The sequence below is a fragment of the Lagopus leucura genome, unplaced genomic scaffold, assembly GCF_019238085.1.
Source record: "Lagopus leucura isolate 7727_CA_CO unplaced genomic scaffold, USGS_WTPT01 Super-Scaffold_100026, whole genome shotgun sequence".
NCBI classification, from domain to species: domain Eukaryota; kingdom Metazoa; phylum Chordata; class Aves; order Galliformes; family Phasianidae; genus Lagopus; species Lagopus leucura.
This window is the reverse complement of record NW_024962277.1, coordinates 2,501,127-2,524,937: the sequence shown is the minus strand read 5'-3', so window position 1 is coordinate 2,524,937 and position 23,811 is coordinate 2,501,127. Positions and strand designations below refer to the sequence as shown.

Below are 23,811 nucleotides of genomic sequence, written 5' to 3'. Positions count from 1 at the left end.
GAGCAAGCACTGAGAGATGTCGGGATGCTGCAGAGACCAAGGGGTGTGTATTTGGTGCTGTTGGTGCTGAAAGCTGGATGAGCAGTCTGTGTGCAATGGCCATGGTGATGGGTCATGCTGAATGTGTGATTGCCATGGGCAGATTCCTTGCCTGTGGAATGGGATGGGAACAGGCTGCTTTGACCCTGGAGATTGTGGTCCTGTCCCACCACGAAGAGCCACTGGGACTCCCCAACTCCTGCTGTGCCCTGCCCGCTGACTTCACACTACATGGGGTCGGGGCCAGTTAGCCCAATCCATGGCTGGCTGTGTCTCTACTGTGCATCTGGGCCAGGCATAGTTTGGAAGCACTCCAGAAATAACGGCAATAGCAGGAACGCAGGAAGGTGTGAAAGAGTTCGATGGTACCCGACGGGGAACTTTGGAACAAGATAATGGCCAGGTCTGTGCACGCTGGGGAAAAGTGGGGCAGTCCACAGGGCACAGCACACCCATTTCCAGCAGGTAAGCAGGGGCTGCAGTGCAACGAAAGTACCCCAGGTGACCTGGTCAGTGGCTGCAGGCATTGCTGTGCCAGGCCATAGATCTTGCTCTGGGACCTGGTGAGGCTACAGGAGTGCCCCTAGGAGTCCCAGTGATAAGGTGCTGGCTTCCCAGGAATCTTGGCAGGGTGGGAGGGAGGGCAGATGGGAGGGAGCGGTGTCTCAAAGATCACGGGCAGGTATTAATAGGAGGGAGCAGAGAGTGCACCCAACTGGCGGCACCAACCGGTGCGGGTGCAGCAGGTAAGGGGGCTGGGGGAGATGCAGGGGCTTAAGCTTCTTGGGGCATCCCACGAGCAACTCACGTATCTGGCTGCAATTGGGCAAGCAACATAGAAATGGAGGCACCTTGGCACAAGCAGGGCAGGGCTCCTGGGCTGTAGAGACATCTCTGTCCGGCTGTGTAGATGAACCCATCCCTACCCCACACCTCTGTGCCCCTGGCTCGGTCCTTGCTCTGCAGTGCAGGGGGCTGGGGCACTGGTGAGCCAGTGACACTCACGAAGGGTTGAAATTCCTGCTCCCCTCATGTGTAAAGGGACAAAGTCTGCAGGAAAGTCTACGGGGCTGGCCGGGGCTTTGCTCTGCAGCAGTGCTGGCCTGCTGCCCTGCATGTGCTGCGGTACGTATAGGGTGCTGGACTGGGCTGGATGGAGCAGAAAGGTGGTCAGCACCAAGGCTGTCCTACAGAGGTGGATGGATTGGACTCAGTGCAATCCGGTGCCACGTTCAAGGCACCTCTTGTTGTGACCTTGGCACCCTCCCTGCCCCTTGCCCGGATCCCTGGGTGCGACTGAGCCATCTCTCATCTGCCAGCAGTGCAGCAGAGCCAGGGGCCATGGCGGCAGAGATGGTGCTGAGCCGCCGGCCCGGGCAGCCCCGCGGTGAAGTTCTGAGTGAGGCTGACCTGGAGGAGCTGGCACAGAGGAAGCCTCCCAGCAAGACTTCAACACGCGACTGTCTCCCGAAGGCAAGGTAGGGCTGGGGGAATAGAGCTGGGTGATCCCTGCAGGGCTGCATCTCTAGGTTCCTCTGCTGCCCAGCAGTGCTGGTGCCCCTACGTTCAGCCCTGGCTCCCACTCCTTCCCCTGCAGATGCTCAGCCTCCAACGCCAAGTCCCTGCTCTTCCGCTTCTTACCTGTCCTGCGCTGGCTGCCCCGCTACCCTGTAAAGGACTGGCTGCTTGGGGACATTGCCTCAGGCTTCAGTGTGGGCATCATGCACCTGCCCCAGGGTGAGTGATGTGTCCCCATGCCGTGCCCTGCGTGAGGTTCCCAAGGGGTGAGGGCCAGGACTCATCCATCCATAACATTTCTCCCTGCTCTGCTGTGCCCAGGGCTTGCCTATGCACTGCTTGCTGGGCTGCCACCTGTCACCGGCCTCTACTCCTCCTTCTACCCCGTCTTCCTCTACTTCTTCTTCGGGACATCCAGACACAACTCCGTGGGTGAGCCAAGGGGCTGTGTGCAGCCATGGGAACGGAGGGGAGGGAGAGAGAATGAGAGGGATGAGATTTTATCTATGGCACAACGTTGCCATGCCAATGAGCAAGAGGGTGGAGGGGCCTTTCTTCTGCCTTCACTTTACCTCACCAAGAAGGCAGTTGGCCAAAACAGAGCCAAAGCACCATGGGCACACTGAACAAGTGGTCATGTGCCTACTTTCTCAGAGAGGCCCCAACTGGTTGCCAAGCTCTGAACTTGGACTCCTTTCCTGCACATCCCCAGGTCCCTTCGCTGTCATATCCGTCATGATTGGCAGCGTGACAGACTCCTTGGTGCCCAGTGAGGACTTTATGGAGTTTGACAATGGCACCAATGGTACAGTAGTCAATGAGGCACAGCGGGATGCTGCCAGGGTAGAGCTGGTAGCCACCATCACAGTCCTGTCAGGAATCTTCCAGGTAAGGACCTAGCATGGACTTGTGGCTGTGGTGTCCCCATGCCCACAAGCTGTGGGACCTCCTGCTGTCACCTTTCCTTCCAGGTGGCCCTGGGCCTCCTACAGTTTGGCTTTGTGGTGACCTACCTCTCAGACCCACTAGTGCGTGGCTACACTACTGCTGCCTCTGTGCACGTCCTCATCTCCCAGCTCAAGAATGTCTTTGGTGTCTCCCTAGGAGAGCACTCAGGGCCACTCTCATTGTTTGTGGTGAGTGAGGGGCTCATTGACACTCTGGAATCCCCAGATGTGGTAAAGCATCACCTACAGGATACACAGAGTCTCCCCAAAAGAGCTAACAGCAAGCTATCTATCTGCTTTCTCTCATTCCCTCCTGCATCCTCCAGACCTTCATTGAGATCTGCAAGAAGCTGCCAGAGACCAATGTGGGCACCTTGGTTACAGCCATCATTGCCATGGTGGCCATCTTCATTGTGAAGGAGCTCAACCACAAGTTCTCTGCCAAGCTCCCCATGCCCATCCCCATCGAGCTCATCACGGTACTCAGAGCTGTCCCAGCTCTCCAAGGGGACACAGCCATGGCCTGGGGCAGGTGCCATCACCCATAGATGTCTCTGTGCCCTGCAGGGTGATGGGGGGTGGGACAGGGTGCCTCTGCAAAGGTGGCTCCAGGGCACACATCCCCTTGTTCTCCTGCATGAGTGTGCTTCTGCAGGGAGGCCCTGCCTCACCTAGCTACCCCCACAGATCATCATCTCCACTGGCATATCCTATGGTGTCAACCTGAACTCCAAGTATGGCATCTCTGTGGTGGGCAACATCCCCAGTGGGTGAGTGGGGCTGGATGGCAAGGGCAGCTGTGCTGGGGCACCACACTGCCCACGAGGTCCCCTCCTGAGCCCCATCTTCCTGCCTTGGACATAGGTTGAAGCCGCCTGTGGTCCCTAACGTCAGCTACTTTGGGCAGGTGGTGGGCAATGCCTTCGCCATCGCTGTGGTGGGTTATGCTATCTGCATCTCCCTGGGTAAGATTTTTGCCCTGAAGCATGGCTACAAAGTGGACAGCAACCAGGTGATGCTCTGACACATATGCAGCCCCTTCCTTTGTAGTGTTTCACAGCTCTCAGCCCAAGGATGCATGGTGCTTCTCTGTCCTTGCAGGAGCTGATTGCTCTGGGCCTCTCCAACTTCCTGGGGGGCTTCTTCCAGTGTTTTGCCATCAGCTGTTCTATGTCACGGAGCCTGGTGCAGGAGAGCACAGGGGGAAACAGCCAGGTGGGTGCGGGTGATTCTGCCTGCCTTTGCTCTCTAAAATCCCTCCCAACATCCCCACACTGAGGTGTCAACATGGGGAGGCATGAACCAGGGCAAGGAGAACATCCAGGTTCACCCTGGCCTCCATCTCTCCCCTCAGGTGGCTGGTGTCATCTCATCCCTGGTGATCCTGGTAACCATCCTGAAAATCGGAGAGCTCTTCCATGACCTGCCCAAGGTGCAGCCAGTCCCACAGCCTCCACATCACTTCCCAGTCCTGCACATCCAGTATCATGGCAGCACAGGGGGGGGGAAGTGACTGGAGGTAGCCTTGGATGTGGGGCACAGCCAAGTGCCCCCCAGATGTGCCCTTGGCACCTTCATGGATGCAGGCTTCTCTCGTAGGCCATCTTGTCTGCCATCATCATCATCAATCTCAAAGGCATGTTCAAGCAGTTCACAGACCTCCGCACACTCTGGAAGTCCAACCGTGTGGACCTGGTAGGGCACTGATTGGCCCTGAGAGAGTTCCTCAACCCTCCCCAGGGCTTATGATGCCATGCGATTAGGTCATGGCACAACTGATTGTGCCCTCTCTAGATGGTCTGGGTAGTGACGTTCATAGCCACCCTCTTGCTGAACCTGGACATTGGCCTGGGAGCCTCAGTGGCCTTTGCATTGCTCACTGTCATCTTCCGGACACAGCTGTGAGTACCCTTAGGCTGGGCTGGGCAGAAGGGAGATGTGGTTCCTTGGACATTTGTACTAACTCCCAAGGCTAGCACTAGGATGTCCCTGGTGCGGGGCTGTTGAGGAGTTAAGTGCTGGGGACCTGGTACAGTTTCCCAAGGGCAGAGGAAGCCCACAGGAACAGCCTGTTGCTCTGCTCCCCACAGCCCCCACTATTCCATCCTGGGGCGTGTCACCGATACCGATGTCTACAAGGATGTGGCTGAATATAAGAAGGTAAAAGCATTAAGGTGCTGGCATGGTGAGGGAAGAAGCACCCCCTAGAGGTGGGAGCAATTAGGAGCACCCCCAGGGCATTTTAAGGGAGGGCAAGAAGGGGCACATCTCTGTCCACAGGATAGCAAACCCACTCCATCCATCCCCAGGCACAGGAGGTCCCTGGAATAAAGATCTTCCGCTCCTCCTCCACCATCTATTTTGCCAACGTGGAGATGTACTCCGATGCACTGAAGAAGAAGGTAGGAAAATCTGCCCTGAGCACAGCAGGCAGGGTACAACACCCAGGTCCCTGTGGCCAGGGGAGATGTGGTCCTGGACATCAAGACTGGCTTAGCAGCAGCATGGCGTCCCTCATATACTTCCACGGCATTACTGAGCCCCCTAGGCTCTGCCCCTCTTCCTGACACCATGGCCACGGAGCTGTATGGGTTTGCAGAGCGGCATCGATGTGGATCGCCTAATTGAGAAGAAGAAGAAGGCACTCAAGAAACTGAAGAAACAGCAAAAGAAAGCAGAGAAGGCAAAGAGAAAAAAGGTGCTTCCCAACACCCCCCTCTCGTGCTGTCCCACACCACTTCCCTGCCTGGCCCTAGCCTTCTGCCCATGCTAGGCAGCCCATGGAGCTTTCAGTTTGGCCCACGGCCACCAAACAGGGAGAGGCACTGGCACGCATCTGGGTTATCAGCATCACCTTTAACGTCAGTGGAAGAGGTTGCAGTCATTAATGATTAGATGGGGGAGCTGGTGAGTCATTCACAGTCTGTGGCAAGTTAATCATCAAAATGAAGAGTGAGAGCAAAGGCTAACTGGGGAGAGGAGTCTAATGAGGCCAGTTCCAGTCATTGGGGTGAGCCCACAAGGTGACCCGGAAAGAACCTAGAAGCGGGACTTGAGTGTGAGCAAAGTGCCTGCTTCTGGCACATCCACCACCATAACACAACTAGAGCTCCTCCAAACCCCAATGCACAATAGGGCAGGACAAATCCAGGGTCCTGGGGGGACACTGCCCTGCAGAGTGCCCCCAGCACCCACGTGGTGAAGGGGTCTTCCCACAGGACACAGAGGCTGAGTGCAATGGGCCAGGCGTTGCGGTGATTGAGCTGAGTGGGGAGGAGGGCAGCACACCTGCTGAACCCACCCTGCGCTCCCTGGGACTGCCCCAGCCTGACTTCCATGCTGTCATCCTGGACTTCAGCCCCGTCAACTTTGTGGACACAGTCTCCATCAAAATCCTGAAGAACGTAAGGAATCAGGGGTGGTGCAGGTGAAGGACAGCCAGATGGCTGCTCATCCCTTTTCCCTGACATGATTTTTACCATTTGCAGATCTTCAGGGATTTCCATGAAATAGAAGTGGATGTCTTTGTTGCCAGCTGCCCAGGTGAGGAGAAACCACAGGGCTATCAGCCTCTGCAGGGAACAGCCACCCCTGTGGGACACAGCTGCTGGCCACGGGGCTGCTGTGCCCTCTATGGTGTCCCCCACCCCAGGTTTCCCCCAGAGGAGAGTAGCTGCAGAGCCACACCATGGGGTGCCAGGTTGTCTCCACTGGCTGCACATTGCTCTGGGGTCCCAGTGTGAGCTCTGCGATACCGGCTGTCCAGTCATGTCCTGAGCATCCTTTGGAGCACAGGGGGGTGGGAAGCTCATTTGGTGCCAGGTGCCAGAGCTTCACTGCTTCTCCCTCTGTGCAGCATCTGTTCTTGCCCAGCTGGAGCGAGGCAACTTCTTCAGCTCGACCATCACCAAGCATTGCTTCTTCCCCTCGGTGAACGACGCCGTGCTCCACATCAATGGGGGGACGCGCCCAGCCCCAGTAAGCGCCCAGCCCCGCCTTCCCCACTGCCACCGCTCTGCGGGACGGCAGAGCCGACTTTCTTCTCTGCCCCCTTAGGCGAACCTCAGCACCAAAATGTAGCCCTGCAGAAGAGGCAACGGAGGAGCAGGGCCATGCTGCCAGGAGGGCTTCGCCGCCTCCCTGCCCGGGGCCTGGAGCCTCTGTGGGACAGCGTGGGGCACTTGGAGCCGGCCTGCTCCATGCTTGGGGCTGTCAGCACGGCTCCACCACAGCACGGGTTCCTCAATAAAGGCGTGCTCAGCCCGCTAGGCCTCATCTGTGCAAACGGCGCTGCTGGGCCAGCCGTGACCCGCCGCTCCCTGCGGGCGGCCCCAGGCTCACCGCAACCACCGTGTTTCCCTTTCCGTCGTCTAGACCTACACCGGGCGCGGGCACAAGCCGGGAGTCCCGTCCCTGTGCCGGTGATCGCGTACCGGTGATCGCGTACCGGTGATCGGGCCCTGCCCCAAACCCTTTCTGTCATCGCGCCCTCCCACCACAAGGCGGCGCGCAGCACCGAGGACCAGCTCTCTGTCCCCGCACGCATGCGCATTTCCGCCCGCGAGAGCCGCTGAGCATTTTGCGCATGCGCCTCCCCGCCCCTCAACTCCTTCCTTCCGCCTCCTGTTTCGCGCAGGCGCACTACAGCCCGCTCGGTCGCTGCAGGGACAAGATGGCGGCGTCCTCTGTGTGCCGGGCGGCCGGGCGGGTTTTACTGCGGGGCCCACACCCCTGCGTGAGTCGCTGTGGGGACATTGGGGCAGCGGTGGGGCGGCTGGGGGCTGGGAAGGATGGTTGGGGGAGTGGGTGGGGGAGTGGGTGGGGGGGCGGGCGGGCAGCTCGGCTGCGCTGTGCGGCGGAATGGCGGAATCCAGCCCGTATCTCGGCCCGGAAGGTCATGGGGACGGGTGGGCAGCGAGGGGCGGATGGGAGCTGCGAATGCGAGAAGGCCGCTCTCACTGGCCTGGCCCGACAATGCCGACAAGGCCGACAATATCTGCGTGCTGGAGGACTGTGAGGCAGAGGAGAGGTGTTGGTTGGTGCTGAGAGCTTTCATTTCAGGCGGCCCTGCTGCCTCTGACAAGGAACCGCGGTACCGCCACCTACGCGCAGACACTCCAGAACATCCCTGAGACAAACATCACCACGCTGGACAACGGGCTGCGGGTGGCCTCGGAGGAGTCCAGCCAGCCAACGTGCACGGTGAGCCTCAGGCAGATTGAGGACTCGACAGTAGTCAGCTTTGCCCAGACTGTCACCGATTCCCCATAGTGACAAACCTGGCTTTGAACTGAAGTTTGATGAAGACTTCAGTCAAACTGTAGCAGTAGGAGGCCTAGCCTGGCTTTGTACAAGTCTGGCCAAGCTTTTGCGCTGTACTGGTTTTCTGAGCTCTGTTGTTTTTGATGTAGTCCCACATGTAAGCTGTAACTGACCAGAAGTAGTTTCATCTTTGGCAAACCTGTCAAAGGTTTTTGTGAAACTGCTATGTTAAATGCTTGAATGTGTTCTGGAAATAGTTCACAGAATCACCAAGGTTGGGAAAGACATTCAAGATCATTCAGTCTAACCATCCATGTATCACCAATAGTACTCACTAAACCATGTCTCTCAACATGAAACACAAAATCCAAACGTCCTCAACACAAAATCCAGTTGCTTGTTACTATTTTGGAGCTATTGTTGAAGCAGGCTTCTCTTCCTTGCTGTTACACTTATGGCATGAGTCTTGAACATACTGCCTGCTTGTTTGTTTTCTAATATGTGTGTTTGATATTTTTGCTGTTAGGTGGGTGTGTGGATTGGGGCAGGGAGCCGCTATGAGAATGAGAAGAACAGTGGGGCTGGGTATTTTGTGGAACATCTGGCATTTAAGGTAAGACTGGGTCTGGCATAAGACAATGGAGACAGTGTTGCAGAAGTTCACTGACATGTTAGTTCTTGCTTTGGAGGCTGTAGGTATTAAAAGAGGTGTAGGTGTGAATCAAAATTAGTTCATCTGAATGTTAGAGGCTTTGCGTATAGCATAACAATAAACTTTAAAAAGCATCTAGTCTGTATGGTGTTCTTTGTTTGAATGTGGGGCAACTTGCATATGTGAACAAAGGCTGTCATTTATTAGTTGGTGTTTTTCCTCTTAAAGGAGAAAAGTCATAGATTGGACTGATTCTCAGATGCTGTGGTTCCTTACTATAACGCATTCATAAAACTGTGATGAAACACGTTTTCTCAGGGTAGCAGGCAGAGCTGAATGCAGCATTTCCTTATAACTGTTTGTTTATCTTTGGATTTGTTGGTGGGTCAATGAAATTGGAGACTGCATCTCATGCTTTGCTCTAACTGTGTCTGCTAACAGGCCTAGGACAAAAAGCATCTAAGCCTGGGGCTTGTTGATGTAAGTCCAGCCCATGTCACTGCAGACAAATGCAGTATCTGTTTTGCTCCCTAAGGATGAGCTCTATTTCAGAAGCCATGTTCTGCTCCTATTCTGGTATCTTCTGAATATTTCTAGTTAAATGACTAGAAACCTGCTTCCTGTTTTTAGTGGTGACTTGCCCTTGTTTACTTACACTGATGTGATTTTCAGCCACTGTTGTACTTTAGCTTAGATCTTCTCCTTCCCTTTGGGTTTCATTTGGCATTTCAAAATACACTTCAGCCATTTTTTAGCTACAGTAAATAAGCCAAGTGCCAAATATTTTGCTTTCTGCACTAGCTCTTGTTTTTGTAAATCAAGTGACAGGTTTTATTGTATAAGGTTTTTACTGTTCTTTTTACTGCTTTATTTCAGCTACATGGGAAAGCTGTTCACTATCTCTGTATTTCTGCATACTTCTAGGGCACAAAGAAGCGTCCTTGTGCTGCCTTGGAGAAGGAAGTGGAGAGTATGGGAGCTCACTTTAATGGGTACACCTCACGTGAGCAGACTGCCTATTACATAAAAGCCTTGTCCAAGGACATGCCGAAAGGTAGGATGGCAGTGTGAAGAAAAGCAGGTGCTTCTCCCCCACCAGTATACTTTCTAGCAATTGACCAGGGAATGAGGCTGTTGCTGAGCAGTGAGTTGAAGATGGTATTTGGCAATTGGAGGGAGCACTGCCAAGAAATGGTGCTTTAAGGCTGCAAGCTCACTTGTACCTAAAAGCAGCTTTGCAAACCTCTTTTTTTCAGGCTGTGCTGTATTGCTGGAAGGCAGGGGCTAGGGTTCAGTAGTGTGTAGCTGCTTTATGGAGCTAAGAAAATGAGGTCAGCAACAGCTACTGTGCCAGAAGTGCTCAGTGCCACTCTTGTGGATATCGCATATGCTCTGTGCTACCTACAGTGTGCAGGCTCCTGTTTGGGTCAGTTTTGTCCAGAGGAGGTGGTTTGAGTCAGAGCTGTTGTTATGACTCAGTCCTACTTTTGATGTGGACTATGCTATAGATATTGCAGGCTCTCCACAGGAATTCAGCTTGTTTCTGCAACGGTACCTTGTTTCTGGCATGCATCACCTTCTGTGTTTGTTACCTTCTGCCAGCTTTCTGCTGGCAATGGTGAACTATCACTGATGCTTGGCAAGCTGTTTTAGAGATTTCTTCATGCTAAAACTGTGTTATCTGTCCTTCTCCGATGCTGTGGGAAAGGATATGTTGTGTTGTGCCACCATCCCAGCACAGTTTATTTCCCCTCTTGCTGTATCCCTGCTGCTTTGTCTGTCTTTTCTCCTTTCAGCAGTGCTGGGTAGCAGTGAGGCAGCAAGACTGCTAATGTAGCAAATATGTTGCAGTGGTTGAGCTTCTGGCCGACGTTGTGCAGAACTGTGCACTGGAGGAATCTCAGATCGAGAAGGAGCGTGGTGTCATCCTTCAGGAGCTCGAAGAAATGGACAATGACTTGACAAACGTCACCTTTGATTACCTTCATGCCACTGCTTTCCAAGGCACTGCACTGGCCCGCACCGTCGAGGGGACCACAGAGAACATCAAGTGAGCTGTAGACTGGTTGCACTATGTAGCTTGTGGGTTCAGTCCTTGGGGTGTGTAACTCCTGCAAGGAAACCAGTTGGAGTGTATGCAGGGAATAAATGAGGCTGTATGTGGAGGTGATACGTGCCCATGGGCTTCTCATGTCTTGACTGTGTTTTCCATCTTGATGCTGGTACATGTGTAACGCTGCATGTGTTCTTCTCTAGAATCAGTCTTTGTGCAAGATCTGATGCTGGTAGGGCTTGGCTGAACCTTTGCCCATACTTGTTGGCTTACACCTTTAAGGCATTAAGAGCTAGTGGCGCTCATTAAAGCGGTGGTATTTCTTTGTGCTTTCTAGGCATCTGACTCGAGCAGACCTAGCTTCATATATTGATACTCACTTCAAGGCACCTCGTATGGTCCTGGCAGCTGCTGGAGGTAAGCCCTAGAGACTCTGGTGGTCAACCCCCTTGGCATGCATCTCTAATGTGAAATAACATGATTTTATTAAATGGAGCTATATCAACTTCTCCTGTTGCCAGGTATTTCTCACAAGGAACTGGTAGATGCAGCTAGGCAGCACTTCAGTGGGTTGTCTGTTGCGTACAAAGAAGATACTGTGCCTATTCTGCCACGCTGTCGTTTCACAGGGAGTGAGGTAAAGTTGTTTTTGTTCCAGTCAAAACAAGCAGCTGTTGCCAAACTGTTGAATGGATACAAGACTAGCTGTAGTCGCTCCTGTTCACGCATCTCAGAAGCTGATAGCACAGCGTGTTGGTAGTGTTCCCATGTTCTGTTCTTTAGGCTTATTGCCACAATATGTTGGGTTTTAGACAGAAACAAAGTCCAGTAAGAATGTGAGGCTGTTGCTCACAACATCTAATGGAAATACTTCATCAGAGCAAGTGATCTGTCCTCAGTAGAGCCTGAGGCAATTTTATTTCGCTGGGGTAACATTAAGTTCTCCGGTTTGTCAACTTGGGATTGCAGCAGGCTGCAGACAAAGTCACCATGCTCAGTCAGCTCTTCTCTGTTCCTTGGTGACTTCCTAGATCCGTGCCAGAGACGATGCTCTGCCCGTTGCCCATGTTGCTCTTGCTGTGGAGGGGCCAGGATGGGCTGATCCTGACAACGTTGTCCTGCATGTGGCAAATGCTATCATGGGACGCTACGACCGCACGTTTGGAGGTGGCAAGGTAGGAGACCTGGGAATGTGACAGGGAGAGCCTGGAGCCTTTTCTGTAGAATATTGTGGAGCCACCAGATGAAAGGGATTTATGGGAGGCTGTTCTGTTTAGTTTCCAGCTTTGGTCAGAGATGTGGAAAATGGAAGTTTAATGGAGGCTAACCCAGAACAGTTTTTAAGATGTGATGCTAGGAAATGAGTTGAGCCTTTTCTGCTGTTTGGAAGAAATTCAAGTGATGAATTCTCAGCAGCTTTTCCTGCCTTCTTAACCTGACTGCTCAGTCAGGAGGGTAATGGTAGAAACAGGACAGAGTAATCCATAGTCTTATGATGCAGGCCTGCCTTGCAGGTGTAAAGCAGTTGGAACTTATATAAAGCCCCAGTACTACATCCTTTCTTGTCTATAATTTGTCTTGACTGCTAACCCCTTGTCTACGTTAACCCCTGCTACTGGGAAACCTTGTACTTGCCATTTTCTCCACTCCTATAGTGGTATATGTACCAGTTCCTCATCTGCTGCTTGGAAAAGATTTTGCTGTATAGACTTCTAGGCCATTGTGTGTGGCTTTTCCAACTGTGACTCTCATCTGTTGCCCACATGAAGAGCCTAAATTAAGCTCTCCTTTGAAAAGCGTTACACTCTGTCTTGTCTGCGGTCCTTGTGAAAACAGCTCAGGGGGAAGGAATTTGAGCTCTGAGGAGGCTGTCTGGTTGAAATGGCTGATGGTATCTCCTTCCTTACAGCACCAGTCCAGCAGACTAGCTGCGCTCGCTGTGGAGCATAAACTCTGCCACAGTTTCCAGACGTTCAACACTTCCTACTCTGATACTGGCCTCTTTGGTTTTCATTTTGTTGCTGATCCTCTGTCTGTAGATGATATGATGTTTTGTGCTCAGGGCGAGTGGTAAGTACAAGTTTGGCAAAAGATCTGACCTTGTGGGAGGGTAAGTTGATGGAGGTCATGTCTGGCCTCCAGAGTGCTGCATCTCTGCGTGAATGCCTCAGTAACTTGCATTCTGGTTGTGTGATCCTGTCAGTGGTTTCTGTAATTGTGTCAGGATTGCTTTTGAGGATTTTAATCCCTTTGGGTTCTTCAGGTCTTTGGCGCATAGTTTCCCCACATTAGCACTGAGGCTTTGGCTCTTTCTGTGCAAGTAAGACCTTTCCTTAAAGACAGGGCTCTCTGAGGTACAAACGTACAAAAGACATGTGCCTGCTGTCTCGTTAGGTTTGGGCAAAGCAGGCAGAGTTCGTGTCTTCCGAACGGTTGTGTTGTGACTGACACATGCCCTGCTGCTGGAGCCATGCCAGCATTTGTGGCCTTCTGTTGGTCTTACTCTGTATACATACGTGCCATTAATGGTTCAAGGTTGCATCTGAGCTTCAGAGCCGTGCTGTGCTGTGAATGGAGCAGATGGAGTTAGCCCTTGCCCCAGAGACGTTGCGGTTGGCAGGGGAGGAAGGGATTTAGCAGCTGGAGTCCAAACAGACTCTATATAACTGTCTTATTCTTTCAGCATCAGTTTCCATAGCAGCTTGGCATGTGTGGGAATAGCTGACACGCCTGCCTTCTCTTGTGATAGCATACCACAGACCGCTTGCTGCTGTGCCTGATAGGCAAGCTAGAGTCGACACCAAAGCTGCTTAGACCTTTGTGAGTGCAACTCAGCATGGAAACTGTTGGCTGATATTCCCTGCCTATCAGCTTCAGCTCTTTCGCTTGCCTCCTGCTGTTTGTTGCTCTCTATTTCTTAGCTACGCTGTGGTGGTCAGGACTGAGTCTCAGGCCTGCAAGACAAGTGATGCTAATAGCATATTTCTGCAGACTCAGGAAAGGGAAGAATGCGCTTTCTGCCTGAACGGACAAACGCCTCTAAGAGCTTTGGTGGTCCTGTGTCTGTTGCAGGATGCGTCTGTGCACTAGCACCACGGAGTCAGAAGTGAAGAGAGCCAAGAACTATCTGCGGAGTGCCATGGTGGCTCAGCTGGATGGTATGTTCTGGCTTATAGAATAAAAGCTGTTCAGTGCTTTTGGATCTCTAGTGGGGAGTGGGAGCTCTGCTAGATATATTACAGTACTATTGGCAGGTGCTGGGCAAAACTCCCTTTCTCCTATGGTTTCAGAGTAGCTGATTACAGTCTGTTGTGCTACAGGCTTACTCTGACTCTGTCAGAGTCTGTAAACTTGTTGTCGTTTTCCTGCTGCAAGTGAATAATACATATGTACTGTTTGGTGAACTTAGAATTTAGATGTTCAAGCAGGTCTGCCTTGGCAGTAATGCTTTGGAGATCAGGAAGAGTGTTTGCATTGCTTAATTCCTGCTGAAGCTGCTTAGTGTGATTACTGTGACTTCATTAGAACCTGGTTAATGGCTAGAGTTGTCTGCCTTGGCTGATGATCAGGCTGTGAAATTTGGGAAACCATTCAATTTTGCTGACAGTATCTTCAACACCTAGGTACTACTCCAGTGTGTGAAACAATTGGAAGCCATCTCTTAAATTATGGACGCCGTATCTCTCTGGAGGAATGGGATTCCAGGATTTCTGTAGGTACCTGTTTGTTTTCTTTGGGAGTCCTGAGCACACTTGGCACTGCCATTTTTCTGGCCTTAGTTTGCCTCAGTAATGCAAGGCTTACTCCTCCCTTAGGTATGCAGCCTGGAGCCCAGGCACTCAGGTCACTAGTAGGAGTACAGTAGAGTACTGGCAAAGACTTGATGTATCCTGTGACCTTGAGTCTAAATCCACTCCATCCCAGTGAGAGTTAAACATCCCACCTTTGTTAAACAACCCAACTTGAAATTCCTTTAATAGTTGTCCTGGAGGTGGCCACCATCTAATTTGTATAGTTGTGTAGCTGTTGTATCCCCTTGGAGCCTTCAGATTTTGGACTGCCGTGTCTTCAGTACCCTCAGAGGAGTGCACTGTGTAGAGCATAAGCTGTCCTTGCAGACCAGGGCTGGACAGTTGGTGTGGATGGCCCCTGTGGATCCAACAGCACGTTTTTAATTATCTTGATATGTAATAACAGTAGTAACTTCAAGCTTTGAGAAATCTAAGTCTGCCAGAAGGGTCATTAATTGCTTGTTTATTACTCATTAGGCTGTTGATGCAAAAATGGTGAGGGATGTATGCAGTAAATACATCTATGACAAATGCCCGGCGCTTGCAGCAGTTGGTGAGTGACCAGTCAGTTCTTCTGGGGTAGCTCAATAAATGGGGTGGTCAAGAGCTGAGCAGAAGCAAAGTGCAGGCACTTTGTATACGTCTGTTTTGGCCTCTTAAGTGCTCTGGCTCTGTTATTACCCTCCTGCCTCTGAACATTAGGTGTGCCAAAGCACGTTTGCCAGGAGATCAAACCTGGAGGTGATGGAGACGCAGTGACAGTGAGCTGCTGGCCGTCCTCCCACCTCTGCTGGATGTGGAGCTGTGACTAAGAATGGGAGTCCCATAGCTGGGTGTGGGTCCAGTGGCATCTGCCAGGTGTCCTTACCCTGGGGTCATGGTGGTTTATGTAAGTGAAGCGAAGGGGCCCAGTCCTGTTGTGCTGCTCTGGCATGTCTGTCTGGCCAAGGATAAATTCCTCTCAGAAAACCTGCCTGAGCAGCTCAGCTCTGCTGCCTCCTCCTTCCTGCATCGTGGATTCCCCTCCTCCTTGAGTTTGCTTACTCTGGGCCTGCAAAGTAGAGCAGTGCAGAAGGGAGAGGATTTTCAAGCAGGAAGTTGGTAAGAATTAGCCAGGATTTCCATTATTTGGTTGCTCCCTGTATTTCGTATTTGTATGTGAAGCTGTACTGGGTGTTGTGGAAGAACATGAGCAAAGAACCTATTCTGAGGGGAAGAAAAATAAAAAGCAATGGTTTCTCTGTCACGAGATGGCATTTGCCAGTTTTCCTGATTCAGGTTTGAGTTGCAGTTACCTGGTTTTGCATGTAGCTGTTCTGGATTATGAGCACGGTATGCTCTGCCACCATCTGCTTTACAGCTATGGGAAACCACACAGTGATTTTAATTACAGCTCCAGTGACTAACTCTTGTTCTGTTCACTCAGGTCCCATTGAACAGCTGTTGGATTACAACCGTATCCGCAGTGGCATGTACTGGATCCGTCTGTAGGATGTGTCCCTGCTGGATGGAGCAGTGAAGCTCTGTACTGTGACAGGGCTCCCAGAATTGTCTGGCTCTGAACGTCTTGTGGGACAAGGAGGAGTCCTATCCAAATGGCTGTCCTGGTGTTAAATGTACAATAAAAAAAAGATAAATATATCTTCTGTGAAGTTGGTTCTGCTAGGTGCTGACTGTGTCTTGCTGGGCCACAGGTGCTGGCATTGTTGATCTGACCAAACTGGCGAGGTATGGGAGCAGTAAGTCTTGGTTTGTCAGAGCTCGTGCTAGAAACTTGTCTGTCTGCAGCTCCTCACTCTGTCCTGAGCTGGCACTGTCCTGCCATGCCAGCAGTCTTGTCTTTAGGCTGGCTGCAGGATCTCTTCCCTGGTATGAAACTGTTGAGGAAGCTCTGGCTGTGCTGTGGAGTGGCAGCGTGGTCAAATAGGGGTTATAGCATTCCTGCTTTGTAGAAATGAAAATGAAAGTCCCTTGCCCAAGAGGACTTCTGTGCTGTCATTACTGCTTGTCAAGGAGATCAGAATGTGTCTTCAGAAAGGCTGCCTCTTCCTGGCACTGAGGTGTGATGGTAATATTTCTGTCCTTGCTATTTGTTGCCCATTTGTTGGGTTGGCTGCCTCCCTGGGAAAAGCTGTGTAATGTCTCTCTCCTTGATTAGTTTCATGCGAAGCTGATCACCTGCTTTAATTGGTGAAGGTGATCAACCTGGCCTTGCCTGATGCTGCCTCAGTGCAGCTGAGCAGAATCAGGAGTTCTGAGGAGCTGGAACTGTTGCTAGACAATCATTTTTCAAGAGCCCTTACTGGGATGTGGTGCCTGTCATCTTTAGGAATTTGGTTGCTGTAAGTCAGCTCAGTGAGTGCTTACCTACATGTTCCTCATACAGATGAGCCACCATCCATCCAGACAGTCCCACCCATCTGTACTGAAGTATAGAATGACCTGTCCTGCACCTGGAGGATATCTCAAAGTCTGACTAGCTGGAAGAGTTACCTGGATGCTCCTGTATTTTGCCCTCAGGAAGTTGGAACGCAGAACTGAAAGCAGGAAGGATGAAACCAAGCAGAGGGTTTGAAGGGCAGCTTCCCACCAGGTGGCACTAGCTTACGCTGGGAAGCTGCAAGGTTCTCTCGTTTTTGTCTCTGGATTTGGTCTCCCGGGGATTCTCGTTTAATTTCTAGGTGCTGCCCTGACAAGTGGGATTTAAAAATAGTGTAAAAGTTTCTAAGAGTTAGTCATTACACTTGAGACTAATCCAGTGTACTAAATCATTTGTGCTGAATCTGGATTCTTGAGGAGAGAGTCAGTGTGTCTGAACTCATTGCGTATAGTAGGCAAGTTTGAAACTGTTAAATGTTCTCTGCAATTTGGGTTTAACTACCATCGCAAGCTCTGGCTCGTTGGAAGTGCACTGAGGGCTGCAAAACCAAACAAGCTCACTTACGCCTTGTGGAACCACTAAATTGCTCTGCCTTGGGTTTGTGATTGCAATTAGCCTGTAATCCTCCTGTCTTCCATCGCTTGATATATTTTTTTTTTTCCCCCCTTGGTGATCTTTCTTTCCTTGTGTTTCTCACCAACTGCAAAGCGCTCTGGCAGAAGTACATTGTTGCTTCAGCATTTCCTACACCTTTTCTTTGTTGGAGGGTTCTTGGAAAGGCTTTTCCTTGCGTAAATCTGCAGCCCCTCCTGCACTACTTTGTCCTGTGGAACAGATTCAACCCCCTTTGCAACTGTTGCTTCACAGGCTTTGTTTCTGTGCAGAAGAGGCAGGTGGTGCAGAGCAGCGTGCAGCTGCAGCTCTGCAAGGCTGCCTGGGCTATGCAGTGTTGGAAGGGTGGTGGTTGTTTTATTTCCCCACGTGCTTTTATCCATGCGGAAATGTATCTGATCTAGAGTGGGATCTGTGCTCTGGTGGGCAGCGTTGTGTGCAGAGCTTTAGTGATGAGGGGCTTGGGAAGCACAACCTGGAACTCGGGCAGACTCATCAGATACTTGGCAGCTGAGTCCCTCTGTGCTGGAGGACTTGAAGCCCTGATCCAGTTGGCGGGTCGCCACTGTTTGAGCCACAGGCACGTGTTTCTGTTCCACCATTAGAGCAGCCTTAGTCCAAGAGAATCCAACCTGGGAAATATCTGGCACCACAGAAGCATCTGCCCAAAATTTTCTTCCTGAACCTTGAAAAAGTGAGGTGTTTTCCTGGACCTCTCTCCTCCCCTTCCTGTGGTTCCCACTGTCTGATGAAGGACAGCAGCAGTGCCAAAGGAGGAGTTGGAACCATCCCTAGGACAGGACAATTCGCTGAAACTGGAGATGGCCTGGGTGACCCAATAAATCTGTTTCCTGGCTGCCTGGACAATGCAGGATTGTTTGTCAGGGCTCTTTGACCAGTCTAGTTCTCAATGGCTGAAGTGTTTTATTTTGCTACTTCACTTGAAAGGTTAGTTGGGATCCCATTAGAATGTGCTGATAAACTTCATTTGATGTAGGAATTGGCCTTGGCTACCTCCTCTTTTGCGCAGTTAAATGTCTCATCCTTCCTCCACATAGTTCCCTCTTTGAAGCTTACACCTTCCACTACCTCCAGGCAATCATCTTCCCTCTGACACCTTGGAAGGAGGGGTTGGGAAGGAGGATGCTTTGTGCACGTATACCCAAGGCTCTGTGAAGCCATCTGCACAATACCTCAATGATTTTTTTTTTTCCACCATGCTGCAGCCTTGCACTGGGCCATGTAGCAAGGAAAGCTCTCAGTACCCCCTGCATGTGGGGCAGGGGCAGCTGTGCAGGGTGGGTCTGCCTGTGCAGCAGGCAGCCCCTTTGATATGTGAGCTGCTTGTTGGGGATGTGGGCGCTTGCCAAGAGACACGGACTGCAGCAGCCAATTGTCGGTAGTTGCCTCACCTGAACTAATTACCCCCACCCCCCGGAAAGTACAGTTGATACTAATCATAGGTGCTGAGCCAAGCCTGTCCTCAGGGAACCAGGGAGGTTTGGAGCCGTGCCTCTGCTCGGTGCCAGTGAGCTGCTGGGAGGAGAGAGCCCTCAGCCCTCCGGGCCAGTTCTCCACCAGCTCTCCTGCTGAGGCTCACAAGAAGACTGAATGTTCCTTATGATGCAGCATCGCCACAGCAAAGGTCGGGGTTGCTGGGGTGAGGTGGTACCAGCGTGTGGCAGACCTCCACCTCACTGTGCCTTCTGTGCCACATGCAGACATGGCGCATCAGGAGAGCAGCGCTGCCTGCGTGCATATCCTGAAATCCCCTATGGGAAAGGCTCATCTAAAGCTGTGGTGCATTCTTTGCTCGGGAAAGAAGCGGACAAAGGGCCCAGCCAGGCCTGACTGCCAGCTCCAGCCATCCCTGGCGGTGTGAGATTGAGTGGGGCACGGTGCAGGACTTGTCAGCATTGTCTCTGCTCTTTCTTCAGCAGCCTGGGTGGAAGGGGATGAGCCTGAGCTGGATATCCTCATTAAAGCTGCCTTACCCCCACACGCCACTCAATGAGGATCAGTGGTTCTCACTTTTCATCTCTCCAGCTCCATTCCATCATGTGTTTTCTGGATGCCCTGTATCGCCTGCTGGAGCTGCTTGCTGAACTTCCTGCACACTGGAATGGTTTAAGGCTCTGTATGAGAATCATACAGCACAGGACAGCAGATGGATTGAATGCTATGTGACCTGATTGGGGCAAGGCTAATTATGTAATTAAGATATTGAAATAGGAGCTTGAATACTCGAGTGCTATACCAGGAAGTTCCAGCATCAGGATGCTGAGCCTTCAGCTTGCTGTGCACCCAACTGTCTGTGGGGAGCTGGCACTCGGAGCGGTCCTCAGGCACAGTGTTTGTAACAAACTGCATTAGTGCTGTGTGTGATTTCCTGCATGTGTGCACCTTGGGTGAAGGGTGAGCACTTGGATAAAGCTGCAAAGGAAATGTGCTGCCTATCCCTTGTGTGTTATGTTTAGGTTAGGGGTTGACATTTTTTGGAATGGAGGACAGAAGGTGTGGTTCATTGTTTTAATGCTTTACCAAGGGTCCTACCATTGTGTTGCTTCAAGATTTAGGATTTAGGATTTGATACACATTCAGCTTTAGACAACTGGTGTTCTGACCTCAGCATCCAACTCCGCGGTGCGCCGATTCACAGCAGGTGCTGCCCTGGCTCATTGGGTACGAAGTGATGCCAGCGCACCCAGCTCTGCGTGCCCTGCGCCCAGGATCCACGTGGCAGCTCTGCACTCCCATTCCTTCCCCCCCCACTGCGAGGCTGAAGGCCTCCTGTAGCCCAAACCACATGTGGCCGTGGCTGTCCCACTTCCCCACTTTGTTTATAGTTGTTCCAGATGTGCTGCACTTGGCCGCAGCCCCAGTGACGTGGGGATACAGCCATCTCCTGCTGCCTTGCACGCAGCTGTGACTCACAGGTGAGCGTGGCACCACTGTGAGAGCCCCCATTTGTTCCTATATCTGTCCCCGTGGGTGCAGAACTCCTGCCCTCTGCCTTCCCTGCCTGTGGGGCTGAGGGTCCTCGCGTGCGCCGTGTGGCCGCTGGCCCCGTGCCAAGGTGGTGACGCAGCCCTCCTGCTCACGGAGATATGGAGTCATCCCGGATGGGTCCGCGCAGGGGATGAGTTCCCATGGTGACAGACAGCGATGCACCCTGGCGGGGCAGGGCGGATGTTTGGTCCTTTTTATTCTTTTCTTCTGGAGATGGGCGCCCAGCCAAAGAGCTGAAGGAGCAATGGCACAGCCTCTCAGGGGAGAGCAGCGAGGACAAGTCTGGTCTCGTGTGCTGCGCAAATCCTTCTGCAACACAGATCCCTGTGTCCACAACAGGGCTGCTCCCATCCCTCTGCAGCCTCTATTCCTCAGCCATGGGATGTCCCAGCAGAGCGCTGCCCAGAGTTTTATCCTTCCCATACACCATGCATGCTGCAGGCAGCTTTAAACAGAGGTGCTGCTGGGAACCCGGTGTTGCTAACTGGTGTAAGAAGTATGGATGCACAGTGTCATCCTGCAGGTAAAGCAGTGTGCGCCATTATTCATGTGCCTTGACCCAAGGTGTGCATAGGGAGGTCTTCTCACACACCCCTGTGCAGCACTGTGTGATGGGGACTCTGTGAGCGCTGCTGGAACTCCCCTGGAGCCACAGGCCCCTTCTAGAGGGGTGTGGGTGTGGGTTGTGAAACACTCTAATAGAGGCAGGGAGGAAGCATTGAGCAATCACCCCAACCTCCTGGCACTGGGATTTGCAGCCCAGGCTGGAAATAAGGGAGATTGGTACAGGGCTATACGAAGGGGGGGGGGGCCCCCCCCCAAGGGTATAGGGCTGTGACAGCTGAGCTGAGCAACCTCTCTTACATACCTGCAGAGCTGGGCCCAAGCAGTGGTCACCTCTGCTGTTGTCTGAAGGAAGAACAAACCCTCAGAGCCCTATAAAGCTGTGCACCAGATCACCCCGGTGTGCGCCTGCGGAGCCCACGGGCAGGGCAGGGCAGGGAGCTCAGTGATCGCAGCTGTACCGACGTGCCCCCAGGGCGGGTGCTTTGCTGCTGCAAAGCAGCAGCAGATAGAGACTTGTGCCAGGATCCATGGGGTGAGCACAGGGAAAGGCAGCACCAACCCCACATAGAATGCAGGGGTAGCTTTGCTGCTCCCCATCCCTTGTGCTTCCATCCATCCCCACGAGCAAGCTGGGTTCCCTCTGCACAGCCGTATCCTGCTGTGGGTGGGGGCAGCGGGGCTGGGAGCAGAGGGACACAGCCCGTGCTCAGGACCGTGGAGCTGAATTTCTGCAGGATGAACCGGGCTGTGTGGGCAGTCCCCTGCAGCTGGGGCACTACAGCCCCTCCCTACTGTCCCCCTCTGCTGTCCCAGAGCCTGACTGAGGCTTCTCGATTCTATCATGCTGGGATGGCCATGAACCAGCAGCGAGAGCATCCCTCTGGGCAGAGAAGGGCTTTCAGCTTGAGGTTTTGCCCTGCTGCTCCGTGGCTTCGTGACATGGGGTGCCACGAGGTGCCTCCCCCAGCACACAGAAGCCATGCCAAGCTTTGCCGGGACAGCCGGCGGCGGCTGCTGATGGGAGACATTCCTGGAGCTTGTCCCAACCGGCCCCGCTGCGGGCGGCCCCCCCAGTCCCTCCTCCCCTCGTAGCACCAGCCCCCAGCTGTCCCAGCCCCATGCGCTCAGCACAGTGGCAGAGCTGAACCCCTACCAGCTCACGATGGAGTGGAAGCCGCCCCCTCCCTCTCTGCCTGCCCTTGCTGGAGATGCCAGGCAGGGATCTCTGCAGCCTGCGAATCCCTACAGCCTTGCTGTGGGGAAGGAGCGAGAGCCGCCACACCGCATGCATGCGCACACACACAGGCTTTGCTGCCAGACTGCAAAGGAATCCCATCCGGAATCCCATCCAGGCTTCGCTGCTCCCCGCTCGTAGCACAGCGGAGCTGATGGCAGCGCTCTGGTGCAAAGCAGTGCAGATCTGCAGCCCAAAGCCCCGCTCCAGCTGTGCCGCGTGACTCACTGCTCGGCATGATGCGGGGTTGGAAATGCACCCCAGGCTGCAGAAAGCAGCTTTTCCCTCCCTTCCCATTAAGCCGGCGGTGAGGGCGTCTGCCAGGCACGCGCAAGGCAGGGAGAGGCTCAGCCCTGGTGCTTTGCGTGTGCCTGTGCTCAGCAGAGCGAGGGGCTGCAGGGCGAGGGGCTGGGGCTAAGAGAAGGGTTAGAGTTAGGGTTAGGATCAGGTTTGCACGCTTTGATCAATGCCATCAGGAGGACCACGTGCTCCCTTGGGGCCAATCCAGCCAGGAGATGGGGAACCCCAGCCTTAGACTGCAGGAACCAGCACTGGCTGCTGGTCCTTGAGGGTTGGGAAAGGACAGACAGCAGCTTTGAGGATGTTCCAGTGGGATTGGGGACGCTGTTGTTGCAGGGCACGGGCCTGGGGCTGCAGGGACAAAGGGTGGATGGAAGAGTAGAAGGAGTGTTTAGGAATTAAAGCTGGGGGTTGAGGGAATGCCTGCAGTGGGGTTCTCTGGTGGGAATAGGGCTGCCGCTCCCCCACAGTGTGACTCACACACACCTGGTGCTTCCCCTCCGCAGGCGCAGATTCCTTCCCCAGTCGAGGTATGCGGGGGAGCCTGGAAGCACCAGCAGTCCCTTGTGCTGCAGAGGAGGGCTTGCAGCTTTTAGGGTTCCCTGCATACCCTGCATAGGGATGCTACTGCAAGGCTCTCCCCATGGCCACTGCCCCTTGCCAGGTTTGGCTATGCTGCCGGGCCCAGGGCAGTTGCAGAGCATCACTGTGTGCCCAGTTCTGCCCGTGCACCGGTGACCCTGAGCTGCTCCGCCAGCGCCAGGCCCAGGGCCAGCGGCAGAACCCTTGGCAGACCCCTCCACTCTCTGATTAATGAAGCCCCTGTCTAATTGGGACAGGCCATCTTGTCTTCATTAAGCAAACTGTGGTGGGAGGAGGGCTTATGGATGGCCCTGACCTGGGGTCAGGCCCACGGCCATGGGGCAGTTGGAAGACACCTGTGGCCATAGTGACCTTTGAAGCAGATTTAGGGGCCTCACAAGGGTTGGCTGCAGAGAGGATGGGGATGATCTGCTCATGTTGCCTGTAAGAGACTCCACTCCTTCCCTGCTCAGAACAGTTTGCTCCTGGGAAAGCTGCCTGCAGCTGCCTCGAGCATCCCTGCTTGGTGGCAGGTAGCCCTGCTGGGACCCCTAGATGTGAGGTGACCCCTCACCGTCTCCCTGGTGCCCACGGAAAGATGCCCCTGGAACCATGCAGGCACTTGAAGGGGAGACTCTAGGCTGTTGTCCTCACATGAGGCCACAAGGGTACAACTACACAGGGTGCTGAGAAACAGGGAGGTGGCATGGGACATACTCGTGCCCATCAGCATGGGTCAACCCAATGGGAACAAGCAGGCTGGAGGATGGAGCACCCTGCTGACCACACATGGCCCTGCCATAGGTGGGAGGCACCCGGGTGTCCCCCAGCTCACCACCTTGCTGAGCATCCTCTCCTGCAGTCA

General features: G+C 53.2%; 2 protein-coding genes across 5 annotated transcripts; both read left to right on the top strand.

Moving 5' to 3' along the window:
* The first annotated feature begins 443 nt into the window (after positions 1-443).
* Positions 444-6,767, top strand: SLC26A6 (solute carrier family 26 member 6). Of its 4 annotated transcripts, none has more exons than XM_042880188.1 (20): positions 444-504; positions 1,359-1,517; positions 1,637-1,776; positions 1,879-1,989; positions 2,270-2,445; positions 2,529-2,693; positions 2,831-2,983; positions 3,192-3,274; positions 3,369-3,516; positions 3,606-3,719; positions 3,859-3,936; positions 4,104-4,199; positions 4,299-4,405; positions 4,595-4,664; positions 4,814-4,906; positions 5,104-5,202; positions 5,723-5,908; positions 5,993-6,047; positions 6,361-6,482; positions 6,561-6,767. In XM_042880188.1, exons 2-20 carry the CDS (start codon positions 1,381-1,383, stop codon positions 6,582-6,584), a joined length of 2,157 nt encoding a protein of 718 aa, XP_042736122.1. In that variant the 5' UTR covers positions 444-504; positions 1,359-1,380; the 3' UTR covers positions 6,585-6,767. The 4 variants fall into 4 exon arrangements, with proteins under 4 accessions (XP_042736122.1, XP_042736121.1, XP_042736119.1 ...); XM_042880187.1 differs by lacking the exon at positions 444-504 and adding an exon at positions 1,098-1,164 and having other exon boundaries at positions 1,362-1,517; XM_042880185.1 differs by lacking the exon at positions 444-504 and adding an exon at positions 1,140-1,234.
* A 362-nt stretch (positions 6,768-7,129) lies between these two features.
* On the top strand, positions 7,130-15,903 carry LOC122184973 (cytochrome b-c1 complex subunit 1, mitochondrial). The gene is made up of 13 exons (XM_042880399.1): positions 7,130-7,239; positions 7,566-7,706; positions 8,293-8,379; positions 9,343-9,472; positions 10,270-10,468; positions 10,809-10,888; positions 10,993-11,108; positions 11,503-11,646; positions 12,381-12,541; positions 13,544-13,629; positions 14,095-14,183; positions 14,740-14,815; positions 15,689-15,903. The coding sequence occupies exons 1-13, from the start codon at positions 7,177-7,179 to the stop codon at positions 15,751-15,753; spliced, it is 1,437 nt and encodes a 478-aa protein (XP_042736333.1). The 5' UTR covers positions 7,130-7,176; the 3' UTR covers positions 15,754-15,903.
* The last annotated feature ends 7,908 nt before the right edge of the window (positions 15,904-23,811 follow it).

Bases quoted from the DNA above. Each gene is read 5' to 3' on its own strand.
- SLC26A6 (XM_042880185.1), top strand. From the start codon at position 1,155: ATGTGCTGCGGTACGTATAGGGTGCTGGACTGGGCTGGATGGAGCAGA. The intron at 2,984-3,191 runs GTACTCAGAGCT...CTACCCCCACAG, and splicing joins TCCCCATCGAGCTCATCACG to ATCATCATCTCCACTGGCAT. The intron at 4,907-5,103 runs GTAGGAAAATCT...ATGGGTTTGCAG, and splicing joins CCGATGCACTGAAGAAGAAG to AGCGGCATCGATGTGGATCG.
- LOC122184973 (XM_042880399.1), top strand. From the start codon at position 7,177: ATGGCGGCGTCCTCTGTGTGCCGGGCGGCCGGGCGGGTTTTACTGCGG. The intron at 10,889-10,992 runs GTAAGCCCTAGA...TCCTGTTGCCAG, and splicing joins GGTCCTGGCAGCTGCTGGAG to GTATTTCTCACAAGGAACTG. The intron at 13,630-14,094 runs GTATGTTCTGGC...TTCAACACCTAG, and splicing joins CATGGTGGCTCAGCTGGATG to GTACTACTCCAGTGTGTGAA.